This window comes from Hermetia illucens, chromosome 1 (assembly GCF_905115235.1).
Source record: "Hermetia illucens chromosome 1, iHerIll2.2.curated.20191125, whole genome shotgun sequence".
Classification (NCBI taxonomy): domain Eukaryota; kingdom Metazoa; phylum Arthropoda; class Insecta; order Diptera; family Stratiomyidae; genus Hermetia; species Hermetia illucens.
The window spans coordinates 71,212,649-71,240,003 of NC_051849.1; the positions used below are offsets into that span (position 1 = coordinate 71,212,649).

The 27,355-nt window shown below is 41.8% G+C and overlaps 4 protein-coding genes and 1 non-coding gene across 8 annotated transcripts in view; 2 read left to right on the forward strand and 3 right to left on the reverse strand.

Moving 5' to 3' along the window:
* The window catches only part of LOC119651079 (arfGAP with SH3 domain, ANK repeat and PH domain-containing protein), a 107,508-nt gene extending 104,313 nt beyond the window's left edge, over nt 1–3,195 (reverse strand). The window contains exon 1 of one of the 3 annotated variants that reach the window (XM_038054424.1): nt 2,029–3,195. In XM_038054424.1, the coding sequence (XP_037910352.1) occupies nt 2,029–2,154 (126 nt within the window). In that variant the 5' untranslated portion in view covers nt 2,155–3,195. The remainder of the gene's footprint in view (nt 1–2,028) is intronic. The other 2 variants (XM_038054441.1, XM_038054432.1) reach the window with 2 other exon arrangements.
* Nucleotides 3,196–12,315: 9,120 nt separating this feature from the next.
* Nucleotides 12,316–13,369, forward strand: LOC119647281 (S-formylglutathione hydrolase). The gene is made up of 2 exons (XM_038048174.1): nt 12,316–13,091; nt 13,151–13,369. The coding sequence occupies exons 1-2, from the start codon at nt 12,342–12,344 to the stop codon at nt 13,334–13,336; spliced, it is 936 nt and encodes a 311-aa protein (XP_037904102.1). The 5' UTR covers nt 12,316–12,341; the 3' UTR covers nt 13,337–13,369.
* Nucleotides 13,370–13,490: 121 nt separating this feature from the next.
* Trnag-ucc lies at nt 13,491–13,562 on the forward strand. Its single transcript has one exon. It is a non-coding gene; the product is annotated as a tRNA-Gly (tRNA).
* A 6,049-nt stretch (nt 13,563–19,611) lies between these two features.
* LOC119647282 lies at nt 19,612–20,389 on the reverse strand. 2 transcript variants are annotated; one of them, XM_038048177.1, is made up of 3 exons: nt 20,144–20,389; nt 19,804–20,089; nt 19,612–19,739 (listed from the first exon to the last, which is right to left on the reverse strand). In XM_038048177.1, exons 1-3 carry the CDS (start codon nt 20,342–20,344, stop codon nt 19,723–19,725), a joined length of 504 nt encoding a protein of 167 aa, XP_037904105.1. In that variant the 5' UTR covers nt 20,345–20,389; the 3' UTR covers nt 19,612–19,722. The 2 variants fall into 2 exon arrangements, with proteins under 2 accessions (XP_037904105.1, XP_037904103.1); XM_038048175.1 differs by having other exon boundaries at nt 19,612–20,089.
* Nucleotides 20,390–20,660: 271 nt separating this feature from the next.
* On the reverse strand, nt 20,661–27,354 carry LOC119647280 (origin recognition complex subunit 4). Its single transcript, XM_038048173.1, has 2 exons — nt 27,029–27,354; nt 20,661–21,978 (listed from the first exon to the last, which is right to left on the reverse strand). The coding sequence occupies exons 1-2, from the start codon at nt 27,218–27,220 to the stop codon at nt 20,803–20,805; spliced, it is 1,368 nt and encodes a 455-aa protein (XP_037904101.1). The 5' UTR covers nt 27,221–27,354; the 3' UTR covers nt 20,661–20,802.
* Between the last annotated feature and the right edge of the window lies 1 nt (nt 27,355).

Genomic DNA, 27,355 nt, shown 5'->3' on the forward strand with positions numbered 1-27,355 from the left:
GGTGCTATAGTCTTGTAGTGCACCGTTACAGTCTTAAATGGGGCTCTAATACATTTCAACGTCCTGAACCAATTGGAAGGTGGGCGGCCCACGGAGCAGTACCTGAGGGTACTTCTCAGGGGAAAGCGGAAGGGAGGTTAAGGAGGGTTGGATGGAATTAAAATCAGAGGTGGAGCGAAGTATGAAGTCTGACAATTTTGCTGTTCGATTGATGACTTCGAGGCATTGTCGAAAGTGACTCCGAGGTCCTGAGCGTGTCGAAGTCTTTAACAAAGTCAGTGTAGGCAGTACGCACTTCTTACCGTTAATTTAGACATTTGGCGGCAGAGTAGATAAAGTTGAAGAGGTTGGAGGCTGTGGACTTACACTTAACAAAGCGATGTGGTTCTTTCACTATGAAGCACCCACAGTGGGCGGACAACCAGTCCCTGACATACCTTTCCAAGATTTTGGAACACAAGAAAGGGAGCGAAATGGGACGATATTTGTCGACAAGAATGCAATCGTCACATTTGTGGATGGAGATTAGAGCCTCTTTCCAAAGATCAAGAAAATTTTTCTCTGCGAGGCTTATGTTGAAAACAAAGATAGGGAAAGGGAGAAAAAATGACCAGGTTTAAACAAAAAGATGTTTAGAAGACGGTCGTAATCAGGGCTGAGATTGGCGTCAAGTTTGCTAATAGGTTACTAAACATGGAGAGGAATGAGGGGAAAGGTAGGCAGGTAATACTGGCAGGCAGGACCATTGGGTCTTTTATGTACTGAAAGCCATTTTTTTGGTGAGAACCGACAAATGGATCGGTCTTGAAGAAGTACAAACTTCTTAGTAAATATAACCGTCAGAGTAAACTAACCGAATTCATCTTTTCCTTGATAATAAGTGGCCTCACACCATAAATCTCCCCATTAGGCCGTCCAGCAGCTCCATGTTTTGTGCGATTGTTAACTTAAGCTAACTTGTTGCGTGCATTCAGAGAAATGATTGTTAGCCGGGACGCCGTCTTGGAATATTAAAAGTAAAATAAATATAATATAATAAATAAATTCCGCTACCTAGGTTAGAATAAGTCTTGGAATCCGAAAGCAACTTCCAGTAGTACCTCCAAATGTTGCATGACTGCAGGTCCACGGACAATAAAATTCAGCATTTTGATAACTATTTTAGGTTTACTGTAAATTGCTTCTAGTTATTGGCCCAAATATTGATTTTTAAATAGGAATCCTGACAAAATAGTTGGCGAGAATCTTTAAAATGAATCTTACCCAGGACTAACCTAATACCACAATAAGATCAATTGTTTCGTACAGTTCACCTACTAATCGGGTATAAGGGATTTTAAATTCTCGATAACGAACTATATATTTTAACGGAAACACGATTCCGGCTGATTAAAACGCTACTCAAAAGGAATGGGTAGTGGACTCGTCTTATCAACATTGTTCCCGGATATTACGTCAATTCAGCTCCGTGCGGTAAGTGATGAATTAAAAGGTATTTTTTTAAATGATAAGGACTTCAAAGGGTAAAACAAGCATCAAGCCTTATCTGAAAAACCTCGAGAAGCTTATTGTATTCGAGCAAAGTTCTGACAAATTCTAATATTTCACCGGGCCCATTTCATGCGGGTTCGTCACCCCCAGTTTCCTCCATTTAATGATTAGAGTTTTCGAATACATCAAACTAACTACGAAGATAATCTAACCCACGACATACTAGACCCTAATACGCCCATTAGACGGTATAAACCGGGCACAATTCCATTCGGTTCTACAGCCATCAATTAAAGATACGGCGAGCAATATTGTTACTATAACGACCCGATTCTAACCACAGTGGCTTCGCACAGCCACTTGTCCATTTACAGATCTAATATCCAGTCATTAGAATTCCAATCACGTACGAGTTTCGGTTCGTCTTGTCTCTGAACTTGGGAACTATCTCCCGTGGTTCGGAGTTCCAATAGGCATATCTTCAAGCTTGAATAACTATAAGGAATTTGACAGGGAATGTAGAAGAAATGAACCAACCTCGTCTAGGATATTAATGGTCTGCCTGCAGTGAGGCATCCGCGACACAAACGTCGATGTTGTTGGCGAATTGTAATCCTCGCGAGTCTCCTCGACGAACTCTGCGACCCCGATTAGACCTGGCATTTTCACGGTAATTTCCTCCTGCTGCCGATAATCTCGTCCTCGAGCAATTCGGATTCCGTAGCTTTTCACGCCTGTCACAGCGCCTTTCCACCCTTCTCGCAACGGAGAAACAACGCACAACACAATACGTTAGACAGGCAACCACCTCACTCCCGGGCACGGAATTTTCACACTTTCAGACACACAATTTTCCTCTTTTATTTATCGCTCGGCTTCCACGCAAAGGAAAGCGCAAATTCACCCTCGAACTCTATTTCGGGTTATGGATTCCTCGCACGCTGAACGCTGGGATCGTCGTCAGTGTTAAAAATTTCTCGCTTGCAATAGATCACTGACATTTTTGTCATCCATATTTTGACGGTGAGCGAGGAGGAAAACTCTGCGCGATCGTTGGGATGAATGAATTTCTGCCACTTGCTGCGCCCGAAACAACTCCGATTCCAGCTCTACGACAAATATCGACGGCGGCCAAGCAGCGACATAAAGAGAAGAAAGGACCAAACGCCGAGACGAGACAGAACGGCGGCCGAGTTCCACTTGGCCCAGAACAATGCACAGCACCGTCCTGGAGGCAATATCCTTTGCTCAGACTGTCCACAAGTAGCAGCCAAAACACTCGTCGTCACGATTCCCGAACGCAATTTCGAGGGCTAATCGCCTGGCCAATTGCTTGACACTGCCTAGTGGAAAAAGCAGGCCACCGAGACGCGTCACTTGCATTCGTTGTGCATTTTTCTATCGAACAATTTTCACGGCACGGAGCAAGCTGCAACTTTCATAGGCACCGCCGCGGCACTCGTGCGGCAAACAATCACGGAATTTCGTACAATTGGATTTACACGGTAATTACATGGGAATTCTCACTGAAACAAACGTTTCGCGGGCGGAAAATGAAGAAAATCTCCTGACGAATTGATGAACTGTCGTCTGTCCGCGCTGTCTTACTACACACAAACACAGGCGACAAGCTTTGCGCATTTTACAACCGTACTCCGAATTTTCGCAACTATATCTGGGCAGGACGTTGCCAGACTGACCTGATATTTTGTGTGGAATCGAATATGAATCAAATTAGAAACTATTCTTAACAAATTCTCAAATGCTCTAGACGATATCGATAATGTTTTAAATGATCTATTAAGTAAATAATTCGATCTATGCATTAGAATCTTAATCTACTTTTGGGAGAAAATTCATTGCATGTTTGGATTCCGAATTATTTTCTATGTTTTCTGCCACATTTGACGTTTTATTTCATGAAGTCAAAATGACAATTGGGAACCACCGGCTTGATTTGTTTACGTTTTTGGAAATGGATTTGTGGGTGTGGAGGAGATATAGTCGCTTAATTGTTTGTTTAGGAGCGCGAAGTGTAGCCCCTTGGGAAGTATCCATCCTTTTGAAGAGAAGTGGAATGGTTCAGACGTTAAAATGTATCTGGAAGTATATTATCCCTACTTCTTCAGTAATGTGGGGTATTCACAGCCAAGCTGCATAACACAATAAACTGAATAGAAAGCAGAGTCTGCAGGTCAATTCGCACCAAATTGTTCCGGTAATTATTATCATGCTGTTGACATAAAAATTCGTTGGGGGATTTTTTTTAGATACTGTATTTTCTCACGTTAAATCATCATATCTCACTCTCATAGCCGAAGGATAGTAACTCCCCTTGCAATTGCTGGCGGCTCTAGCTAGTTTGACGACATGGTCCCCTAAAGGCCAGTATCTCCTGCAGACCACCGTAATCCTGTAAGCTTTGAATACATCTGGCCCAAAAGCTGTCGCGGATCTTGCTATAATCCATCTGAAGTCAGCGACTGGCATGATGTGCGAATAATTTCCATCGTTGACCCCCGTCATGGTGAACACGACTGCAATCACCGAGGAACAGCCAAGAACAGAGCTCCGCCTGACCAGTCCGACAGCCCGCTTATTCCCCTCTGTTTTCCTAAGAACGGGGACCCAGAAGACGGTGACTTTCATCCTACGGCCTACTAGTCTTGAGGGTATCACCACTGAGAATAAAATCTTAATAGCCACCTGGCTGTCGATCAGAATATGCTACGCTTGGTGCTCGGGTCATGCCTCAGTACTCAGTAGGCTTTCAGTATCGCCAGTACTTCCGCGTGGAATACATTGCGACTCGACCACATTCTGTGTATCCGAGGAAACCTCCGCACCGAATACAAAGGTCATTTTTGATTTGTTGGTGAAGAATATTGTGCCGTAACCTGTTGAGCATCAATCTCACACAGTATGACAGCACAGTACGCTACGCGTATTTAACGAGGTCATCCCTTGTCTCGGTTGTTGAAAACAAAACCTTAGTAAAATTGGGCTACAGTTTGCCTGTTTATCTTCTTTTTATTCTTCAAAGACACTGGTCTGCACACGTCAACGTGTGGGATTCCTACCCACAAAACCACCCCGCCATGCCCCTTAAAACAACTATAAGGTATTACATCAAAGGGCGGAGTCAGCTCACTCTAGCTTTCTTTTCTACGCGGCGTACGTAATCGCGCTTTTCTCGACTCCTCTGCCTTTCTCGGTTTGCGGTGGATCGATACGATCAAGGATTTCACCGTATCCCAATCCTCCTCGCGTGCTAACATTCTCCGCACCAAAGTTTCTGGTACCAACACCTCTCCTAGAGTCTCCTCCCTTCCTTTCTTCCAGAAACCTTGAACCATGGAAGAATACGTACTCTGGGACTCCATCGCAGTTTAGACAATCGGGTGAGATATCCAGTTTAAACCTGTACAGGTACTAGCAATATCCTTCATGCTCCATGAGAAACTGGGTTAGATTATAATTAATCTTACCGTGCGTCTCTCCAGCCACTCCATGATGACAGTAATGAGCCTGCTGACCTTTTCCCGGGCGTTTCCAACAACATCTATTTAGAGATCTCTCCCTTTCGACGTTTTTCGTCTGCGGAAGGAGGAGAGATAGGCTTCGCGTTGTATATGTTCGGCATCTTACCTGCTAAGATGTCAAGGGCATCATTCTCGAAATGACGAGCGCAGCTTCATCTGAGACAGCCCTAAAGGCAAAACACACTCTTACGACTGTCCTTCTGTAGATTGCACTCAGTTTATGAGGGTTAGCAGCGATGAGCAATGCCTTCTACTTTTACCGAAGAATGTGCATCTCCTAGGCATGGACGCGGTACATGCTTGACGATGCATTCTGCTAGACGGAAAGCTTTTTGTAGAGGCGCCTGTTTTATTAGGTTGGTCTAACCACACCTCTATGAAGGTCTGGTCATCTTGCAGACAAGCCTTATTTTTCTAGCAGCTGTAATCATATACACCACCTATCTTCGCTCACACAAAGTCATTAGTTTCATGATATATTGTATGGCTTGTCGATCGCACGCCCATATCGCCATTCCACCATTAAATCTGTAGCCCATTTGCCACAGTGACGGTTTGAGGCTTACTTATAATGGCAATTTCCATTTCCGATTCGTGGGTTGTCTGCTCAAGCAATCCTGAGATTGATATTTATTTAGACAAACCACATTTTCTCATTACAGTCAATGCCTTTCCGAATTCCGGTCATTTACTACTCCCGGCAGTGTGCCGGCTATCCCGCTCCTTTCCTTCGCACAACAGGCATTTGGGGCCTCTATTCCACTCCGTGGCAATATGCCCGCCACATTTTCTGCATTGATCGGATCGATCAATGGCGTTGATGCCAATGTCCAAATGTCCAAATATGAGGCATTTAAAACACTTCTTAAGTGAGATCTGTTCTCTCAAACGGCAGACATCATATCCAATCCAAACTTTTCCGGCTGCCAACAACTTCTGTCCTGCCTTCATTGGTAATCGTATGGTGGGCGTTTGAGTGCTGCCGCAGACTCTTCTCAAACTGACAATAGACTCCTTCACAAGTTCTTCTAGCTTGAATTGCTCTTTCAAGGCAGTGCGATTTTTTTCTTTCGATAGCACTTCATCGAGATCCTCACACTGTATGTAGATCTCACTTTTTTAGGCACGTACTGAAGCATTCTCCCCAAGTGATTTTTAGCTTCAGTACGAAAGCTGCCAGTTTTGCCCATGGTGGATCTTTTCACCTCCAACGTTAGATCCCCTTCCTGGGTTCTACGGATTCTGTTGACATTTCCCCTCAGGTTGGAATCAGCATTGAATTTTTTGAGTATCTTTGCATAGGACAGATTGCCCTTGCTAGAGATAACTATGACCTTTGTGCGAATTCGATTGCGAAACGGGGGAGTGAGAGGGACATAAAAGGGTCACTGGAAATAAATGGCCATTCTCAGAAGCTACCCACCAGAAAAAAATCAGCCCCTGTATGACATCTAGGCTCCGAAATACTTTCCATACTGATATCTGCTAAAATAAAGTTAACAATAGCATCCAGATCAAGCATTTGATAGAGCCAAATGACGAAATCGATCACGATGAGCCAACTTATTAACGGGGCAAAGGCTGAAGAAAAATAACAAGAAGAATATATTTTTAAAATTTACTACCCCCTTAAGTTCATCCTAGATCCATAAAATTGCATTAATATAAGCTTTAATGCGGAGATCCTACCATTATTAACAAAATTACAGTAGGTCAAAGTTGCTTTTTTCGCGTCAAATTGACACTCCCTAAGATATAAAATGTCAGTACCATATTGAGTTGAATATCGGGTATGTTCAACGTATATATACTACGAGCTATGTATAAATTTAACCATCGTGTACTCGAATATTAGTACATGAAAGAGGTACATAACCTTTCATGTCTATCTAGCTTCCGGTTTCCGACTTGTTTTAAGGTAGTTTTGCATTTTTTTTAAACTGAAAAATATCCAACTGTGATCTAATCAGACACTTTCCTCTTTTGCGCCCTGGAAATCCCATTGTCAATTAGTAGGGTGATATCAAGAATATGCTCCCACCCGTCACACTTTACCATTTTGCTAGCGAAATGGAAGGTTGTTGTAGTGCCACATTGGCCTTCTTTGCTGCGACGGTGGTCGTCAAATGTTGTAATTGTTCTGGTGGAACTGGTCGATCGTGATCCTGTAAGCCGAGAACACGTTCTCTACTCCCGCCTGTTCTAGTTTGACCAAGGTTAGGTCACCGGGACCCAGGTTAGGACACAGAAAAGTGTACAGGCTTAGCGAAGATACATGTTTTAAGTCTGCCCTGATCAGTGGCCCTTGTGCTGTGAAATGAATTGTAATGTTTACGTTGGAGCCCTTTAATGGTCTGGCCTCAGCATTGGTCCACACCCCCAGCGCCAATTTCTTAGTAGTGGAATTACCATTCGATAGCATCACCCGTAAGTAATTACTAGCCACTTCGCTGAAGAGTTTCACGGGGCGTACCTCGTCGACTGGCCGCTGGCGTTCACTGTTTGCAAAAGTCGCTTGGTCTCCGAGCCCTTGCACCTTGTGTTTCTTGTTCGACTTAATCATGAGATCGACTGCGCATGAATGTGATAGATATGCAGAAGTCACTGCCGGGAAGTCGTATGAGGACTTGCCGAATTATTCAATCTTCACCTGAAGCATAATCAGACCACTCAAACATTGGAAATTTAAATTCTAAATTCTTCTAAGGCACTGCATGTGCATCCTAAGGACCACTATCTGGGATGATTTATGCAATAGCGTACCATCTAAATTCTGTGTCAACGCAATTTATTAGCTGATTTTATAGCTTTAGACTAACTCAGTATCACTCTGATGATTTGGTGAACATCAGCGTTATATTCCCAGTATTTCTCCAGTATCTGCTTTAATGAGAATATCTGCTTAATGGTTGGGTTGCGGCATTGAGTAGCTCCCGAAATATTGGGCCCATCGATTTTTTATCAGCTATAAGGTTCTCAACTGCGTCCTTACACAATATTTTGGTTCTGGGTTGGAATCCTGCAGGCATTCTTTTCGTCGGTTCATAAACGGATTTTAAGTTATGACTCTTAAAGTTAACGTTGTTTTCTTTCTGCAGATTTCATTAGAAGTCGTCATCGATTAGCTGCTGGCACTATTCGTCAAGCCATTTGTTCGTTTTACGCCGTAGTTCCTGTCCGATAGTTCTACAAATATTTTCTTCTCACAGCCAAGGTGTGTGTGCCAAATAAAAGAGTATACCGCTGTATATGTGAAAGGTGGTGATTGGTTTTCCAGACCATTCTATACCCCTTTTTATTCTCAATAGACACAATAACCCGATAAGAGTGGAAAATCTTCTCATTATAAGTCTACTAAACACAACTCTGCTATCGATATCACTCAAATTTAAATTTCCCGATCGTAGTATAAGAATTTTCATATTATCACTTTCAGTCATATTTTGTAGAATGTGTCATTTTTTCATTTAGACAGTCCCATTTTCAGATGAGTTACAAAACTTAAGATGAACTGATTTAATTTGAATCATAAGACTTCAATTTATACTCAAAAAAAATATCAGTTAGTAGAAAGATAGCGTAACTCTTTTATGGCCCTCCATATGCAGTTAGACTACCTTCAACATTTCTGTGGCCGCCACTTTATATAATCTCTGTATGTCCATACACCTGTCATGTTCGCCTTAGTAAATCTCTTATATTTCGCCAGATATGCAAAGAATTCTAAGGGAACTAACGGCGGCGGTTGCGGTCTGGATTATATGCATTATATGCCTAAACTATTGTGAAATTTGGTGAACATTGGGAAGTTTATTTCCCGAAATATGATCAGAACCGCTACAGAAGACTCAAACATGCGAATAGGATTGACTCCGTTGCAACTGAGATAGACGCTTTAAACTTTTCTCGCCCTTGCCTGAGAATGGGGAAATGAAACAGCATCTGGTCTTGGTTTTCGGTATACTACTCCACCTAGTGACCACCAGGTCACATTCGTAACAGCGAACTGCGTAGTGTTATAACTTGTTTCCCTATGACTTCATCATTATCATGCCACAACCAACGCGGCATCATTTCTTGTTGCTCTAAATGTGCTGCAAATTCGGTTCTGCCAATTCGGGTCACGTGTGCACCAGTATTGAACACTTGCACAAATGCCGAAGCAGTGTTTTTTGCTTTCGATAGGCATATTGCAGGTTCCTCTTGAAACTCAACTTAGTGCCGGTCATCACTCCCAGATTTTTAATAGCCCGTTTCGAGATAACCATGTGTCCTCAGACTTTTACTGAGACTGTTTACTTCCGTTTTCTCCCCGCTCAAATCAACTAGCCCTTTCTAATTTGGCGGTCTTTCTTTTCGCTGCATAAGCCACCGGCTCTTCGAGATATTTCACGATGATAGCCGCGGCCAGGTCATCTGCGAACCCGAAGATCGTGACCCCTTCTGCCATGAGAAATAGCTTCATGCATCCGTTTTACACAGGGAACATAATCTTGTGGGTCCATTTAACTTGCTGATAATTTTTCGCATTGGATATATTTTCAAGTCCACCTTCGTCTTGGCTTCCATTAGGACAAGCACGATCATCTCCAACCACGTTTTTATGGCGCTGTTAGTGGAAATCTTCAAAGACACTGGCCTAGGCATACCAGTGGATTTTTATCTGCTAGAATCACCTGCGGCCCCCTCTGCCCCAGGGAACTACCATCATGTATTGGATCACGATTCGAAGTTTGCTTATTCTAGCTAAATTTTTTCCAGTTCTTACACGCAGCGTTCGTAATCGCACTTTTTCTCTGGTTTACGTTGGGCGAAACTGATCATCAATCAATCCCGACCCAATCCTATTCGCATTCTAGCATTCCCGGTACCATTTTTTGTGGTAGCAGTATTTCACGTAGAATGCGTGCTCCGCGTTTCCCGGGACCCAGTCGCGGTTTTGACAATCAGGTGAAGTGGGCAATTTATACCCGTATTGGCGTATTGAAGATATTCTCATGCGCGGTGAGAAAGAGATAATTGATTTCACTATGTTTTCTCTCTAATCTTTCCTGATGGTAGAGATCAGTCTGTGTTTCAACGGAACCCTTTTTGAGCGTTCCTACTGTTGTTGTCATCCATTTACAGATAGTGCTCGTCGTCTGCGATGAACGAGAGATGGACTGTTGTGATTTTCGACCCAAGATCTGGATCTAGATGAAGGCAGTTTTTACGTCTCGGGTTGTTCTTCCCATGATGTCGATATTGTCAACATAGGCCAGTAGTTGGGTCGACTTAAAGAGGATCGCACCCCTCGCATTTACCTGAGCATCACGGATCACTTTTTCCAGGGCCAGGTTAAGGAGGCTGCGTGATAGGGCATCCCCTTGTCTTAGACCGTTGTTGGTGGCGAATGGTCTCAAGAGCGATCCCGCTTTATCTGGCCTCCCACATTGGTCAGGGTCAGCCTAGTCAGTCTTTCAATTTAGTCGGGATACCGAATTTGCTCATGGCCGTGTACAGTTTTATTCTGGCTTAAAGTCGATGAAAAGATGGTGTAATTGATGTCCATATTGCAACAGTTATTCCATCGCTTGACGCAGAGAGAAAATCTGATCTGCTGCTGATTTGCCTGGAGTGAAGCCTCATCACTCCCAAGTATTTAAGCCAGCTTGAAGATGATATGACTCCCAATTCTAATGCAAGCGTAATATGTCTTATGGTGTTTGGTGATGAGACCCACTTTCATTTTTCCTTCGTAAATATCAGTCCAGCGTTTTCTAATTAACTCTTAATAGCTCTAGTTGCTTCGCGTGAGTATAATTTATCATTGTCGATATGTTTCTTGACCACAACCAGGAGTAAGTCATCGATGTAACCCACCTCCACCAAAGCAGGTAGATTGAATACATCATTGTACACTATGTTTCAGTGAGCCCAGGGCGGGGTCCTGTAGTAAACTCGCGAGAGGCTATATTTTTTCCAGAAGATACGGACAGGGTAGCTGCGGTAATCTTGACCCCGCAACCTTTTCATTATAACGCTACAAGTCATACCCTAAAGGTGTATTGAACCTCATCACACAGCTATTTCAAACAATTCCTTCTACCCTTCCGTATCGCCTCTTTTAAGTTTCTTCACAGATGTTAATACGCTTCCTTCTGCTTGCCGCCATCGCGTCTCCCTTTGAATCGGTGATAGAGCCGCTTTATACGAAACCGTGTTGGAATTTTACTCTTCCACTACTCTAATAGTTGGAAAACCTACTGGGCGGGTAACAGCTGCCCAGTGGGAATGGTGGCATCGCATCTTTCCGTGACCCACTAACTAATTTGAATGATTTTATTTACGACACTCCCGTTCAGTTGAATATCGGTCGTGAGGGAAACGTCCAGCTTTTGATCTGCATCTATATTATTTGGTGATCACTGCTAATGCTCGCTATCCTGCCAACGATCTTAGCCGGTGGTGCGGCGTATATACCAGATCCACTCCAGCTCCGTGAATTTTTCAAGCTGGACATGTTGCTAGACAATAGTTTTCCGCTATCCCATTCATAACTCTATGATTTTTGGGTTGTATTCTCTGGCATCTTACTTTGGTCCTAAAGAATTCGGGCCCCGAGCATTCCATGACTGAATCAAAGACTCTTTTCTCAGACGTTCGCTGTTTCAGTTTCTCACCCAGATGACATCTCCATAATTGAGATATGGTTCACTAATTACATATTCCACTTTGATGTTTTTCCAGCGAATGGTGCGTGAAAGCTGGGCCTGTGTTACTTTATAGTGATTGAGATCTGTATCAATTTCACTTCCTGTTTCCTTTTATCTCTAAACGAAATAACGTAAAAAAACCGAGAAAGAGAATAAACTGCTCAATCTTGGGGGAAGGTTGAAGGAACTCGCCAGAAATCAATAGCGGTGGCATGTAGGCATAGGTAACGTAATATGCCCCACATAGTGCTACATAGGAACCATAAAGGCATGTATTATTATATATTTCATATTTCGAAATGGCACTTGGCAAATCTCTTCATTAAACCCAATTGCTAGTAGCAAATGAGCCACTAATCAGCGATAATAATCTAATAGAAATTTATAAGGCGAAAGGAAGCTTAATAGATGTAGATTTAGTATTTTGAAAAGTTTCTTAATCGAAGTAATAACCTCTTCACAAGTTATCACTCAGTAGAATATGTGGAAAAGAAGTCGATCTTATAGTACAGTTCCCTTAATCCAATAAGAATATTTTTAAAATCGCAATTAGATGTGTTGCTCACAGTTTGAGAAACACTTCGGCAAGTCTAAATAATTGTCATAATACCGGATGACGGCCGGTATTCTTCCCTCGTTCCTTCGAGCAGAGGTTGTTAAATTTGGAGTCGAGTTCATTCGTAAAGTCGGAACCATGGCATTACAACAAGTGTCCTGCAACAAAATCTTCGGCGGCTACCAGAAGGTTTTCTCGCATCCCTCCAAGGAATTGGCATGTGATATGAAGTTCGCGATATATCTTCCTCCGGAATCGGAGACACGGAAAGTTCCAGTCTTGTACTGGCTGAGCGGACTGACATGTACCGAGGAAAATTTCGTCATAAAGGCGGGGGCTCAGCGATATGCGGCTGAACATAACATTTGCATCGTTTGTCCCGATACATCGCCGCGAAACGTGAATCTGCCAGGAGAAGATGATTCCTACGATTTCGGTTCCGGAGCCGGCTTCTACCTAAACGCCACACAGGAACCATGGAAAAAGCACTACAATATGTACAATTACGTGACAAAGGAACTCATTGCTTTAATAAGTGAGAATTTCCCAGTGGTACCAGGAAAACAAAGTATTTGTGGCCATAGCATGGGAGGGCATGGAGCTCTAATATGTGCCTTGAAAAATCCCGGACTCTACTCTTCAGTGTCTGCATTTGCGCCGATTTCAAATCCTATCAATGCTCCGTGGGGCCAAAAAGCCTTCCAAGGATATCTGGGCAGTGCAGAAAGTGGCCAATGGAAAGAGTGGGATGCTACGGAATTAGCAGCAGTTTATAATGGAGTACCAATGGAATTGCTAATTGATCAGGTAAACAAATAGTCTCAGTGTCCTTGCCCTGCCTATAATGACTTGCAACCTCTCTTCAGGGAACCGAAGACAATTTCTACAAACAAAAACAACTCTTACCGGAGAATCTCGTAGCGGCGGCGGCGAAAAATGATCGTTTGAAGTGCGTTCTGCAGATGCGCGAGGGCTACGATCACAGCTATTTCTATATTGCCAGCTTCATTGGAGAACACATTGGATATCACGCAAAGTTTTTGAATGCATGAAAATAAAGAGATTATATTGAGCATTGTAAAAAAGTTTATATTTGGGATTGAGGGCGTTAGTATGACTTCAAAATGTGCTTCCTTTTAGGTGGTTGAATTTTAATCTAACCCTAATCCGGACTCTCTGCTTGTTCTTTGGGAAAAGTTCCTCGTGGCGTCGGTGGTGTAATGGTCAGCATAGTTGCCTTCCAAGCAGTTGATCCGGGTTCGATTCCCGGCCGACGCACACTTTTTCTTACCGCAATATATTTATTTTTTATGAGTATCTTCCGGGTGCGCTATTTTGAATAAATTTTATAATTTACGGAATGTCGTAATATCTTTATTGCTCCCATCCACGCGGAAGGAAATTTTCGCAATTGGAATTCGTTGATGCTGGAAATATTTAAAGATTAAAAATATCACGAGGAAAGAAAGTGACTTGGCCAAGAAGAACGAGATGTGGGAACCATGCTCTTAGCAAATGAGTGAGTATCTTATCTCCTAGACTTCTTAGAAACCAAGTAGCTGCACGTCTATTTCTAAATAGCATAAAAAGACGGCCTTACGCCTTGTGCTGCCAGCAGATAGGAAAGTCAATATCTCCGAAGGTTGTTTAGTAATGCAAAACGGCAAAATACCACGTGCAATTCGGTGAACTGAGTGGTTTGATTTTATTGGTACCGTTCAACTCCGCATGAATCGAATTCTAATTCGATTTTTTTTAAATTAAATTAAAATTCGTATTTTTCGTTTTAAACTTCATTATTTTTATTTTATTCCGCCTTTGATTAAGTTTAGTTTCTGGAATGTACACACGCTCCTCAACTAAGGTAAGCCCTTAGAATGCTCGCTTTCTTCGCAATCTGGCTGCCGTTTAGCGCTTGAAGAACTTTCTTGCTGCATAAATGGCACAAACTCTGAAAACTTCGCCGAGAATGCTGATGGGAACGGGCCTATTATCAAAAATATGTTTATCTCTGGCAAGTGGGAGTTGCCGACCATGTCTCAAATGGTTGTCACCTAGCATAACACCCGGTGAATTTCCACTTCCTGTCGGTGGTTTGGTAAGCCACCGGAACATGCGGAGACGGACTGTTCCTCAACGGTCTTCCTGCGTAACTATTCTGTTCAGCCCCTGTAATCCCTGCAGAGTTGCTACTTCCACTCATTCGTAAGTTACCTAACCCTGCTTCTTAGCGGACACGGGTATTTTCATTCTCACTTGTCCATAATCAGGAAATTATGGTCACCCGACTACATTTATTGTAAGGATGTAGGGGTTGATGCCTGCCACACTTTTTCCTTCTGTAGAAGGTGGCAGCGTCATCGTCTATTGACGGAAGGGTGTCAATTGCTTCCGAACACAATAATTGAGGCCACGCTATAAAGCGAGGACACGTGGAACGGAGTGGCACGTCATACTCAACATGCAAAAGAAATGGATAGGAGAAATACTGGAGTAGTCGAGGTTCCTGAACTACGGTTCTGTGCTCCTACACTGAATAGGACTGGTCAGAGGCAATGTATCAAACGGTACCGAATTAGTGTCCTAGACGTAGCCCGGGAGGTTTTAGCTGGTAGTCTGTCTGAGATAAGAATTTGGAACTTTGTCCGTAAATCGATTTCACCTTCTTACTCAAAAAAAAAAAAAAAATCATACTTACATGGGAATCTTAGATCTATTCCAGTGAGTCGACGAATCCTACCGTTGTATGAACACTTTTCGGATTGTTGTGGGGCAGCTCCAATCGCCGCTTCATCGATTTTGAAAAAGCTTTCGTCAACAGGGAACATCTGCAATGCTCTACGTGGGACGAATTTGGTGTCCAACGTTACATCATATCGCTTATATTATGGCTGGAGGATAAGGAAGGGTTTAATGGATCACATCATTTTCTCTCCAACACCCCGAGCACGCTGATGCTTGGAGTCACCTAAATGTCTATGGATTTCAAAATGGAGGCAAGCAGATTCGGATTGAAGATAAATACCAAACTATTATACTTCGTTTGGTAATACAGTACTACAAGAATACCTGTTTAAAATTTCAAATCAATATTTAATTAGGTTTTGGAACATTACGTACTTTAAAAGCATTCTTATCGAAACACATTTTTTCGGTGCGTGCTGTAAGGATTCGGAAAAACTACTCAAATTGATGTTTATGCAATAGCTGTTATTCAAAACTGATAGACATGTTTTGGTATTTTGGTTGCCGATTGATATTTTCCGCTGAATTTTATGTGGCGCATATTTTATTTTTCAAGGAACCGTGCTGCAATGCCGGACGGTCGTCATTTTATTTTTTATTATGTTTGACCATTAAAATTTCAACAACCTTAATAAATAAGCAATCAAAATTTCAAAATCATATCTTTTGTCGTTTTTCCAATGGCGATTTAAAAAAAACATTCTCATCATGTTCGCTGTTTTGTCTAAAACATGGAAATGCACCATCAACACCAACAAGTAGAGACTGACCTCAACTGTTATTCAAAAAATCTAAATCTTCATCATTCTACCTCAAGATAGTAAATAATTAAGAAATGGGTCGATGGACGGCCAGTGGGTAGGTCACACGTTAAGCAAGGGTAATAAATCTATTACAAGTTATGCCATGCAATGGCAACCCACTATCCCATTATGACCGACGAGTGGGTCGTCCGTGCCATAGAACGGCCGAGAAAGTGTGCAAGCTTCTTGGAAAACCGTAGACGCAGCTGAAGCGCATTGGTAGAAAGTGATAGCCATGGCACGTAGGTGTGCTTGGCGTTAATGGCAACTACAACATAAGATTATACGTAGTCAAAAGTATGGAGGCATTTCACAAAGACTCACTTCTCCTCAAAGACCTTCCTTCATTCGGCTAGTGCTCCATGCAATCACGGTGATCTTGTACGCATTCGCACCCGCATGCCTGTGAGTTGGGAATTCAATCAAAGGATTCTCTGCTTCTTGCAAAAGTCAATTAAAAGGAATAGTAATTTGTGAGTTCAAAACTTGCAAATCTCCAATTATCTTATACTATAGAAACGCCTCCTTGCTCTTATTACAGTAGTCATATTATTAGGAGTTCGTGGCACCAAAACGGCACACTACAGTGCTAATTGGGCTCCTCGGAGAGGCCACTGATATATCCTTACCCTACCTTATAGAAACGAAAACCACGTCTTGGAGGCTGACTGATCTATTCGTAATCAGGTATCGGTGGCCCCTCCTGGTATATTGGGAATACTCACTGCCAAGTAAACTATCGCCTGGAGAAGCTAAGGATATCTACGGACACTGTTTGTAGGTTATGTGTAGAGTGTGTCGAAATCTTCATACACATTCTAGGACAGTGTCCCGGGCTTGTGCAAAGTAGGTTGATGCACCTGGGGAAATGCTTAATACCAGATGCCAAGTTGAAATATTGCGAATGTATTAAAATCCCTGACGGTTATAGGCTTGCTTCACGTACTATAGTTAGCAGTTGTAAGTAGACTATAACCAGGAAAAGATGCACAAAAGTTCTTTAGCGACCCAGTGCAACTTCCTTTAACAGAATAATAATCTGTGGCCCCAAAATACCCTCTTTTTTCAACTTGAGCGAAAGTTTCAGTGCTACAGGCTGAACAAACTGAGGTTTGGCGAGGTAAGATCGTGGGGTCCTGAAGAGTACTTTTTTTCTTTTGCGGTACTGTATTATTCGATGGAAACAAACGTGAATCTAGTGTCTGGAACGGTAACAGCAAAATTTGCCACAATTATCTAGGAGCTGGTATTAGACAGTATATGGACTGCGAGATTCCGACCCAGAGTACCGAACATCTCAACAGTATAGTGCTAGGCACCTACGGAGACATACTATACATAGAAGAGAAAGAGGGTAGAATATTGATGTCTATGGGCCGTCATCAAAAATGTTGTTATCCCCGGTGCTATGGTCATCGGTCACCTCCTGAAGGGGTTGCGAGGGGCATCATAATACCTGGTTGACTGCGAAAACGTGGAAGTAGGTTGATCTGCATACAACTGCTTCATCCAAGAAATCCAAGATCTTTTCCAGGCGGTGAAAAAAGGGGATAATCTGGGGTGCGCAATTGCGCTTAATCCGCTCTTCATCAGCTCCGAAAAAGCTTTCAAGAGCGTCAACATCTGGAGCACTTTAGGCATGAAAGGCGTTCACCTGCCCTATCAAGGTAAAGTTGCAAAGGAATTTGACATTATCTATGCTAGGCCTTCGTCAAATGGCTCTGAATTTAAGGAAAGAGGCAAGCAGAGTCGGACTGAAGATAAATACCAACCAGGGTTGTCGATCTGATAGGCTATCCCTTCTTTTAGGGCCATAGAGGGAAAAGCCGGGCTCGGACTGGAAATTATGATTTCCCTTGTATTATTGTTCAGCTATTCCGTTGGATATCTCAATTCAGGATCCCCGAGTAAATTATAACCTGATGAAAATAATCTCCTTCTCCTCCTCACCTTGAGCCTCAGCAGCCTAAAAGTGTAAAACAAATACACTTTTCGCATTCGCCATTAACCTCGCATGGGCTTTACTACCGCTGCACGTTTTGTAACAAGTATACTAGAGCAGTCGTTTAAAATTAAACGTTGCACCCAATATGATTCCTAAATATTGACCAACTTAAAGGGGACAATGTAGTTTGCAATTATTATTTTCATTTTCTGCTCCACCCTACACATGAGTACAACCCGACATTCTCAAATCAATGCTATCTTTGGCATCATTCACTGTAACTTGTTGGAGATTGGATATATCGTTGTAAATGATGTTCTACAATAGCGGGTACAATCAAGAGCTGGGTGAGATGTTCCTGGAGGTAATGTGCTCTTTGGATCGATTCTCCAGGTTGTTGGCGCAAAAGCAAGAGGTTAATTGGGAATCATCAACTAGATGCTCCTCTATTTGGTTGCAGATGGTCAAATTTGATGCATTCTGATATCAAAACTATAACCCCCCCCCCAAACTAGCTGCAATAAAATCAGGAGCGCCTGCCAAAATAAGACTTGCTGGAGGGCAGTCACTGTTCGCATATACATTACCTACCGTAGCCATATGGTTTGGCCGCCGGACGCATCAGTCTAATTCGTCATCTATACACCAAATTCTTGCAGAGTTCAATCCAATCACTCTTCAGAAACTAAGGTAGAATTAATTTATTTTTTTTATTCCAGCAATGTGGATACCACATAAACTCTCCTTTCATAAGAAAAGCATAGATTTGAAATCGCGTCGCTGTGACTTTTATCTCCACAAATTTTGCATTGAAGGAACTGGTTAATAACGTTTCGCATTTTTCGCAAAATATTCATTCCTGAGGAAAAGTGTAAAGAGAAAATTCGGGTACAGACTGAATAGGGCCCCATCTGTATTACCAGAGTATCTACCTACTTTTGTTAAAGTCTCTGTTTCGGCCCTCCAAGAAAAGCCCGGGTCCGGATGAATCACCCCGTTCCCTCTACCTCTCGTCAGCCCTGCATTCCTTCTATCTGCATTAATGGGAAAAGCACAGAAGGCGTCAATCCATTTACGAAGCGTTGTTTCTACGACGATATTGAACCTAATGGAACTATTTCGAGTTCAAACTGTTCCTCCCCAATATTCTCTGTGTGCCAATGTTACCCGAAATCCTCAAAACGCCCAATATAATCTCGAACGAAGAAGTACGTTGGCGTCAGCCCACATACCCGTAAATGTATCAATCAAAAGGCAGAAGTAGCAGTGGATAGTTACATTAAGAAAAGTGACATCATGGCTGTCAGGTTGATCGCTCTGAGAACACATCTAGGGATTTAATTATACTGAGCGATAACACTGGAGAATTTTTCCCAGGAAAAAAGTAGAAAATATTGTGAGGCGTTAGTACAGATTCTGTGAGAGCGAAACCCCATAAGGACATATATGCAGAAAAGCGGTTTTCGGCTCGTATTTCTGAATCTAACATCTAACAATTGAACATTTGGATTTCGGAATTATAATTAGGATGCATTAAATTATATACACTCCTGTGTTCTTTAATTCGTTTGTAAGACTAAGATCCAAATATTCATATCAAACTACTTCGCTTTTTAGAATATTCATCCTCAAATGTGGAATAAAGTTCCACCAATTTTGCATGATGGTTGCAAAATTTAAGAGGTTTCTGTGGAGCCAATTCAACTTGAAACCACATTTAGAGGCGAAGTTCTACACTAACATAATGGGTGGAGATGCGTTGGATCACAAGAAAGACATCCACTTTGAATTTAAGGCTGCAACACAATGCGTTCTTACTAAAAAACCTTTAGTATTCTGCAATTAGTTTATTAAAAATTAGATGAAGATAAAATAATTTGAAAGATAAACTATAAATAGTTCAGTAATGTTCACATTTCCTTTTGTCCGTTTTCGTCTTGGGCATTTAGATCTCGATCAGCCCTATAGTAAAGCAAATCGTTATTAGATACATCACCATATAACGATACAAATTGCTTTGAATCACCCGGTATGTTTAAATTTGCTTCTTTACCGATTGACAGCAATTTATCATAGAGTTCGTCATCTTGTTCTAAAGCACGATCAAAATCCTTCCAAGAAACAAATCGAAAACGATGACTGTTCAGCATATCCCTGGTCAGGACATCGTAAATTGTGTTTGCGTCTAATGGTTGAATCAAATGGTAGTTATTTAAGTGATTCACGTTGAAATTATCGGACATTTTCTTTGATGGCATCATTATTTGGTCGTACCACGATTTAGTCGTGTCTTCGGACAGATTTGGATCAACCTAAGTAACGTTAGTTTTACATGAGGTCCTGATAGTAGAAATAACAGTACTTACGTAGTAATCGCGACGCCCTATCCTGGGAATGTTCTTCGCAGCTTTCAAGATGTATTTTTCCAAGCTTGATGATGGTGCACTCCGTCCTAGCCGAGGGATGTTTTTGGTTATTTTCAAGAAAAACCCGGGACTACCTTCACTTTGCATTGCCAATGCATGGAAAATGGCTAGGATTACTAGGAACAGTGTAATTACTTTCATTGTTGGTTATCTTGAAAGCGAACTGATCACGAATGATAACAAGCTTCGCTGGGGAAGCTATTTTATACTAAATTCAGCAAATGCCCGCATTGAACATGGATCGTTACTTTTAATTGGAAACATATGCAAATTATACATTTAAACTGCTCTTTCTACCTCCCAGGCATACAGCTCCATGTTTTTGAAATGGAGATCTATATTTCACTGACAAGGCTGAGTCAGAAATCCTAAACAAGAAGAAATGGCTTTAAGATGCAAAAAAATTGAGGAAAATTCTCATTACCACCATAAAACTTAACTGAAAACATCTAGAGCATAGATCTTATATCTGGTTTATTTGAGTGAATTGGTGTTGGAACAAAAATACATTATACCATATATGTAGTACTTATTTCTAATTAGAAAACAATAAATATTTGATACTATGATCCCTATTTAAATACTCTGGTTAGGCGTAATCATGCTATTGAACTTTGCGCCCATTGTGCAACCTCTGTCGGTAGAGCGGGATACTTCGCAACAGCCTGGTCGATTTGCCCGTATGTCAACATTAATTTATTCATTTGGAATTCTTTTTGTACTTTCGCTGCGCCTCCACTTATGGGGCTAATGATCTCCAAGTTTTTCAAATGTTCATACGCCTTCAAAATAACTGCCCGTTCAACACCTTGCATACTCGTGCTAGTCTTTGCGAATTTGTTAAATCGTCCCAATATAATTTCAAAGTTAAAGGGATCACGGTCATAGATTGTTGAATGATGTTTTATTGCTATTATTAGACATAGCTCAAGAACGGATAAGCCATTCAGGAGTAATACTTTGCCATCAGTATTGTAGACTGATGCTACTTTGGAAATATCGTCCACTGTGAGTTCACTATGGTCGGGGTTTAATTTGGATACCAACCGGTAGAGGAAATTTTTAAAGAAAACTTCGGTTACATCAATATCGTAGAGGTATTCGAGAACTGTCTTCACTGCGACGCTAGATGCCAGAGATTCAATATGTTTGTTCCATTTTTCAACATGAGTTTTGCTAAATTTATAGTTTTTCGGCTCAAAAATATTCCGTAGAAAGCACAAGGATGAATTTAAGTCGACGAGATTTATACTTCTTGGTTCAAGAGCTCTTAATTCTTTTTCAGTAGGCAATCGCATTAGTTCTTTGAAGAGTTCCACTCGCTCGTTAAAATCATCTCCTGATGGAGATAGAAATACTTGTCTATGAGAAAATCTGGACTTGACTCTCTTCTCTAATAATTCAACAACATCAAGACGACATGTGATCCCTAAGACACATATTGGTGTTTGCGCTGACTGAGATACGTCGAACAAATTATAGAGCAATGTTTGGTTATGATGCGCACAGAACATATCAAACTCCTCCAGGATGAATACGACACTTTTTGATTTGGATTTGTCACCCGATTTGAGACACGCTAGAAGAAATGAGAGATTTTCAGCGAATGATCCAAATACTTTGCCTTCGACAGCATTCTCGAGTTTCATTTGAACTGTGGCTGCTTTCAGGGCGATCCGATCGTCTGTGTGGATAAGGCCGTTCAGATGCACGATTAATGCGTTTTTATAGAAATCCTTTTCGGATAGCAGGGAATAAAGCACCGATGAAATAAGCTGAAATGATGAAAACAGTTAAAATTTTAGAGTTGGGAATGGAAAAGGAGTTTTATAATATATTTCGAAGTATGTTTTTTTCAATTGTGGAAGTTTAATTCAAATGCGACATAGAATCTATTCCAGTCGAAACTTTGTTCTAGCTATATTCGCGGCCGAACCACTCGGAAACAAGCTACTTTCACATTTTGTTGCTTGAGTGCCTTTTGCCTTATTTTTGGGAAAATTAGATTGAAACGGAGTGTCCAAATATTCTCCAAAATCTAATTCTAGTTGATCGAAAATGAAAACATATGTTGACGAACGGAAGGAATGCCTAGGAAAGGCCGAAGTAAAACATTGAATAAGCAAGCGATAGGTTATTCCAGAAAAGACCATCATTAAGCTAAAAAGCTTCACCTGCTCTGCATCCATGTGAAGATGGCTTTTGACATCGTCAACGGGGAATGTACTTGCTATGTTCTATATAGGAGGCGCATTCCAGAGAAACTAATAGCTTTTATCAAAGCGCCATGTATTGACGCATCGAGGTAAAATCTAAGAGAAATTTGTAATCTGCCAGCATTGCGCCTTTTCGCCGATAATATTCTTTTCTTTTTATCAAAGACGTTCTCCATGCTTATTTGTCCGAAGAACGTTTAAAGCTTCAATCGAAAATGACTTGACTTCAAACATCTTGACTACTCTATTTACATTTGCTTGCTCTCTTGTTGAGGGAGGAGCAAACTAATCCAATCCAAAAATGATTTCATATTAGGCAGTGCTTCGTCTTAAAATAATTCAGACCCATGTTAAATTTGTGGATCTATATAGGGGAGTGGATAACAATTAGGAACCACCTCGAGTCCCTGAGACAGAGTCTGATGAGTTACCTTTGCTCTGGACGAAAGAGGAATCCATAGACTTAACAAGTGGGAGAAAGTTTCTCTACAATTGGTACGATCCGGAAAGAAACTGGCCAGTTTTTTGCTTAGAATCGCATGAGGATCGCTCAGTATACAGAGTGCTCGGTAGTTTTCAAAGACCCCATATATCTTGTTTTTGTTTTATGTGATTGTCATTTGACGATATCTGGGCATAACGCATTAATCATGGTTAAGCGTCCATGCTATTGATTTATTAGAATGTGCTTCAGTTCCCTGTAGGACTTTCCGTGCCATGTATTTCTGGGTCATTCTAGGACAGTGGGTACCGCTGCATAGTCAGCCATCGAGTTTCCCCTTGACGGCTTCGAGTTTTCGACTTGACGGCTTGTTAATGTGGGACCTATCCACTACTACTTCCCGCAAAAATTGATCATTATTTGTGGGAACTTCTGCTTCACCTACCAGTCTAATAGTTAATTTTCTTTCCTCAAAGAGAGAAAAGACCATTTTATTTGCCGTTCAATACTTATCAATATTCTCCAGCGAACTGTCCAATCAGCAAAATAAATCTTCCACTATCGAAAGATAGCTGGATCAAATAAGCGGTCGATGTTAAACTTGGGCGTTTGAAGTTCTCTGAAGGTGTTTCGCCACCACAATCCGAGCAAGGGCTTACACAGAAGAGGAAAAGTCGGACGACCTAGACCTCAACTCGCACAGTGAAATGCAAGGAAATACCATGTCAGAAGAGGAGGATAATACTCCGACATTGAACAAGAGTTTCAAGCACCAACGGAGCCGATGGTCAGCAGTAAAAGAGCCCAAGAAAATCTCTACCATGCAAAAGCCGCATCTGCAATAACTGCAAGACCAAGTTCCAAAGATAACATTGGAATAGTGCTGGCTCAAGACCCCTGGGTGTACCGGGGACAGATTCGCAGTCTACAAGGAGGAAGCATGCAGTTAATTTGGGATTCCTTTGTGAAAAACTGAGGACTTGCATGATTTTCAAAAGAAACTTCAAATATATATATCTTTTACAGTCTCTAATTGGAGACCCCGTGGCTGTCCAAGTCTCACAGAAAGCCGAGAGAAGAACTCGAGAGGCAGTTGCGGTTTCAGAATACTTCCCAGGAAACGACACTTGGCTCCCACCGGAATTAATAGTTAAACTGGCTAAATTCTGCGAGTGAAAGGCGTTAATAATTCAACTCGGTTCCATTTCAGAACTAATTTCCGGGGTCCTACAACACGGCGGAAGGAAACAGCATCCTGGATTACACCCCAACAACGAACAGAGGGGGGAGACCGTGAATTGGAAACTAGTAAAAGAGTTATGTTCGGAAGCTGAAATGAGATGAGCAGTAGGAGCCTTTAAGTCGGGTGATTTTCACCTGAAGTAAATGACATTTTGCCAGCGCTAATGTTTTGATGGCGCTGCAGCCCAAATAGAACGCTGGCCCGCAAATGCATTGCCTCCAAATAACTCGATCCACAGACCGGGTCTCCCAGTTATGAGTTCTCCCAACGTTTCCTTGGCTTCCCTTACTGTGAATTTCCGCATCCGTTTTGGAATACTTCCTTCGTGCATTCGTCCGATGTGGTCATCTCATTGCAGTTTCCGGACTTCCGTATGTGTGAAAGGGGGTGCAGATTTTTTTCACCAATTATAGTGGCGTATCAAATGAAAGAGCTGGGTTAGTGGAGAGTGCGAGCTGCCGAAAGTGATCATGTCTTTAACGGACCAATTCTCAGAAACTGCCCAACCGAAATATCTCAAGAAAATCAGGATGCTGCCACTATATGGTGCCTAGGCTCCGAAATACCCTTCATACCGATATCTGTTCAAATAAAGTTAATAATACTATAATTTTTAGTAATCGGCTGGAAAACCACCCTTAAGTTCTTCCTACAAACACCAAATTTTGCATCATTTGACGCTATAAGATATAGCGCAATCCGTTTGATGAAAATCACTTACAAAGTTGTCGCTCTTGTGCAAATTCAAGATTTTGAATGTCAGTATCACGGGAAAGTCGGCATTTTCACATAATGTTATACATGCATATATTACGTGCTAGGTTCTAATGGGACAAATATCCACCCAAATATATATAAGAAATGCACAAAACCTTTCATACCTGAAGCGTCTAGCTTCCTGACTTGTTGTAAGCTGAAATAGACTCTGTTGGTTACCAATAACCATGCGCGGATTGCATAGTCGTAGCTGTCTACAGTTGTAATTTTCAACCCTAGATAGGAGAAATTTTCAACGGTCTCAAAGTTGTAGTCTCCTATCTTTATTGTTCTCGTTTGACCAGTGCGATTCGATTTTGTTCGTTCTTGGGTTTTTGGCGCTGACGTTGCCACCATGTACTTCGTCTTGCCTTCATTAATCTGCAACCCGTGATCTCGTGCCGCCTGCTCGATTTGGATCGTAAACTGTACATCTCGGGTTGTTCATAATGTCAATATTGTTAGCGTAGGCCAGTAGTTGGGTGGACTTGAAGACAATGGTGTCTCTTGCATTAACATCTGCATCGCGGAACACTTTTTCCAGGGTCAGGTTAAAGAGGACGAATGATAGAGCATCCCCTGTTCTTAGACCGTTGTTGATGTTGAGAGTGATCCTGATGTTTTTATCTCGCCTCGCACATTGGTCAGGGTTAGTCTAGTCAGTTTTATAAATTTCGCCGGAATACCGATATGACCATTACAGTTACGATTTTACCCTGAGTATACTGTCGTAGGCAGCCTTGAAGTCGATGAAAAGATGGTGCAACTGATGGCCATATTCGAGTAGTTTTGCCCATCACTTGGGGCAGAGAGAAAATCTGATCTGTTTCTGATGTGCCTGGAGTGAAGCCTCTTTGGTATGTATCCGGTATCCGGCTTATCAAGATACCTCCATTATTGCTGCACGGTGGGATACCCTCCTTTTTATGTATGGGACAGATAATGCCTCCCTGCCAGTCGTTAGGTATTATGAAACAGCAGGCTTCATTTTTTTGGCTGACTAAGAAACCTACTCCGAGCACATGGCTGACTGGATGGTCACTATATTATATGGTGTAGTTGCATTTCTCCAGAAAACCGGTCCTTTCCACCGCACTTCTTGCAGCGCTGTTACATCAGCCTTGATTTGGGATAAGGTATCGGCTATCTGCTTAACAGCATCCGGTCTGTACAGACAGTACACGTGCCATGCCGTTTTCGTTGCCGGCTTCATCGTAAAATTCATTCTGTCCGAGCCTCCTTCTGTGGCCCCAACTTGGAGGATCAGTTAATACAATTTGTCCCGTTTTTAGGCGCGGTCAATGGTCATCGCAAGCTAAACTATTACCTGGGGAGGCTAGAGATATCTACGAACAGGGGTGATCAATCCTCCACAGAACATATATACTTAATACCAGATTGCGTGTTGAAAAACTTAGAAATAGGGAACATACGAAAGTCCTTTTCGGTTATAGGCTTAAACGACATACTATAGTTTATAGATACACTATAATTACTAAAGGGGCACAATTACTCTTGACAAAATCGTTATTATCCTGTCGAAAAGCATTCGGAGTTGTCATAATTCACTTTCATTAACTGGGCATATGTTCAGAATAGGGATTATACAAGATAATAAATGAATCTCCTGTTATGAAAAGGCGGGATCTACTGAGCATTTGCTACGTAAGTGCCTACCCTGTGGATGCATCAGATATTAGAACTTCGGTGTTAATGTGCTCCAGTTGCAGCAGGTGAGATCAACTATCAAACTATGCGTCTCCCAAACATCAAACACACACAGGAGGACTTAGCAGAGGATTTAAGTTCTAAAATGACAAATCTGGAACTCATAATAGGAATGTCAGTATCAATAGAAATGTTTTCGAAAACTGGAAACAAGATTTCCATAATTACAAATAGCACAACTGCTATGGATGCGACTAGCCAGACCTTGTCAAAATCAAACAGACATACTTGAAAGTGTCCTGCGAGGAAGATATGCACGGCTCCTAGTTAGTATGCCCAGCTCAAAATACACAAAAGTGAATGAAGTTACACAAGGTGAGGTATGTATACTTCACATATCGACGCACCTCAGTAGAAATCAATGTTTATTTCATATAGTTGAAACGATGTGGATAAATTATATAAATAGTACGGAGCCCTTAATAAGTCTAAACAATTACCTTGGACTTCCCTGAGCCGCGGGGTCCAATTATAAGTACCGAATTCGATTCACCAGTTTCAACCGTCCTGCGCAGCAATCCACGGATATTTTCCCATTCTTCCTCATGTCCGCGGAAAGTTATGAAGTCACGCTGTAAACGGTCTTTCAGGAACTTCCGCGTTGTTTCGATCTCGTCGCCTGCGACAGGCATTCTCGAAAATCACAGTGTCAATAACAATATTCAGAACCAAATCAAAACAATCCCGCGAACCTTCAATTGTGACATCGAATCTGGCGCCAATATCACTTCAATGCTGCCATATTCGCGTTTCCCAATTGGAATTCA

What these genes read in the sequence shown, in the direction of transcription:
- LOC119647281 (XM_038048174.1), top strand. Translation starts at nt 12,342, where the DNA reads ATGACGGCCGGTATTCTTCCCTCGTTCCTTCGAGCAGAGGTTGTTAAA. An exon ending in TGGAATTGCTAATTGATCAG is followed by an intron (nt 13,092 to 13,150) that starts GTAAACAAATAG and finishes ACCTCTCTTCAG; the next exon opens with GGAACCGAAGACAATTTCTA.
- LOC119647282 (XM_038048175.1), bottom strand. Translation starts at nt 20,344, where the DNA reads ATGAAAGTAATTACACTGTTCCTAGTAATCCTAGCCATTTTCCATGCA. An exon ending in TAGGGCGTCGCGATTACTAC is followed by an intron (nt 20,090 to 20,143) that starts GTAAGTACTGTT and finishes AACGTTACTTAG; the next exon opens with GTTGATCCAAATCTGTCCGA.
- LOC119647280 (XM_038048173.1), bottom strand. Translation starts at nt 27,220, where the DNA reads ATGCCTGTCGCAGGCGACGAGATCGAAACAACGCGGAAGTTCCTGAAA. An exon ending in GCGGCTCAGGGAAGTCCAAG is followed by an intron (nt 21,979 to 27,028) that starts GTAATTGTTTAG and finishes TCATCATTTCAG; the next exon opens with CTTATTTCATCGGTGCTTTA.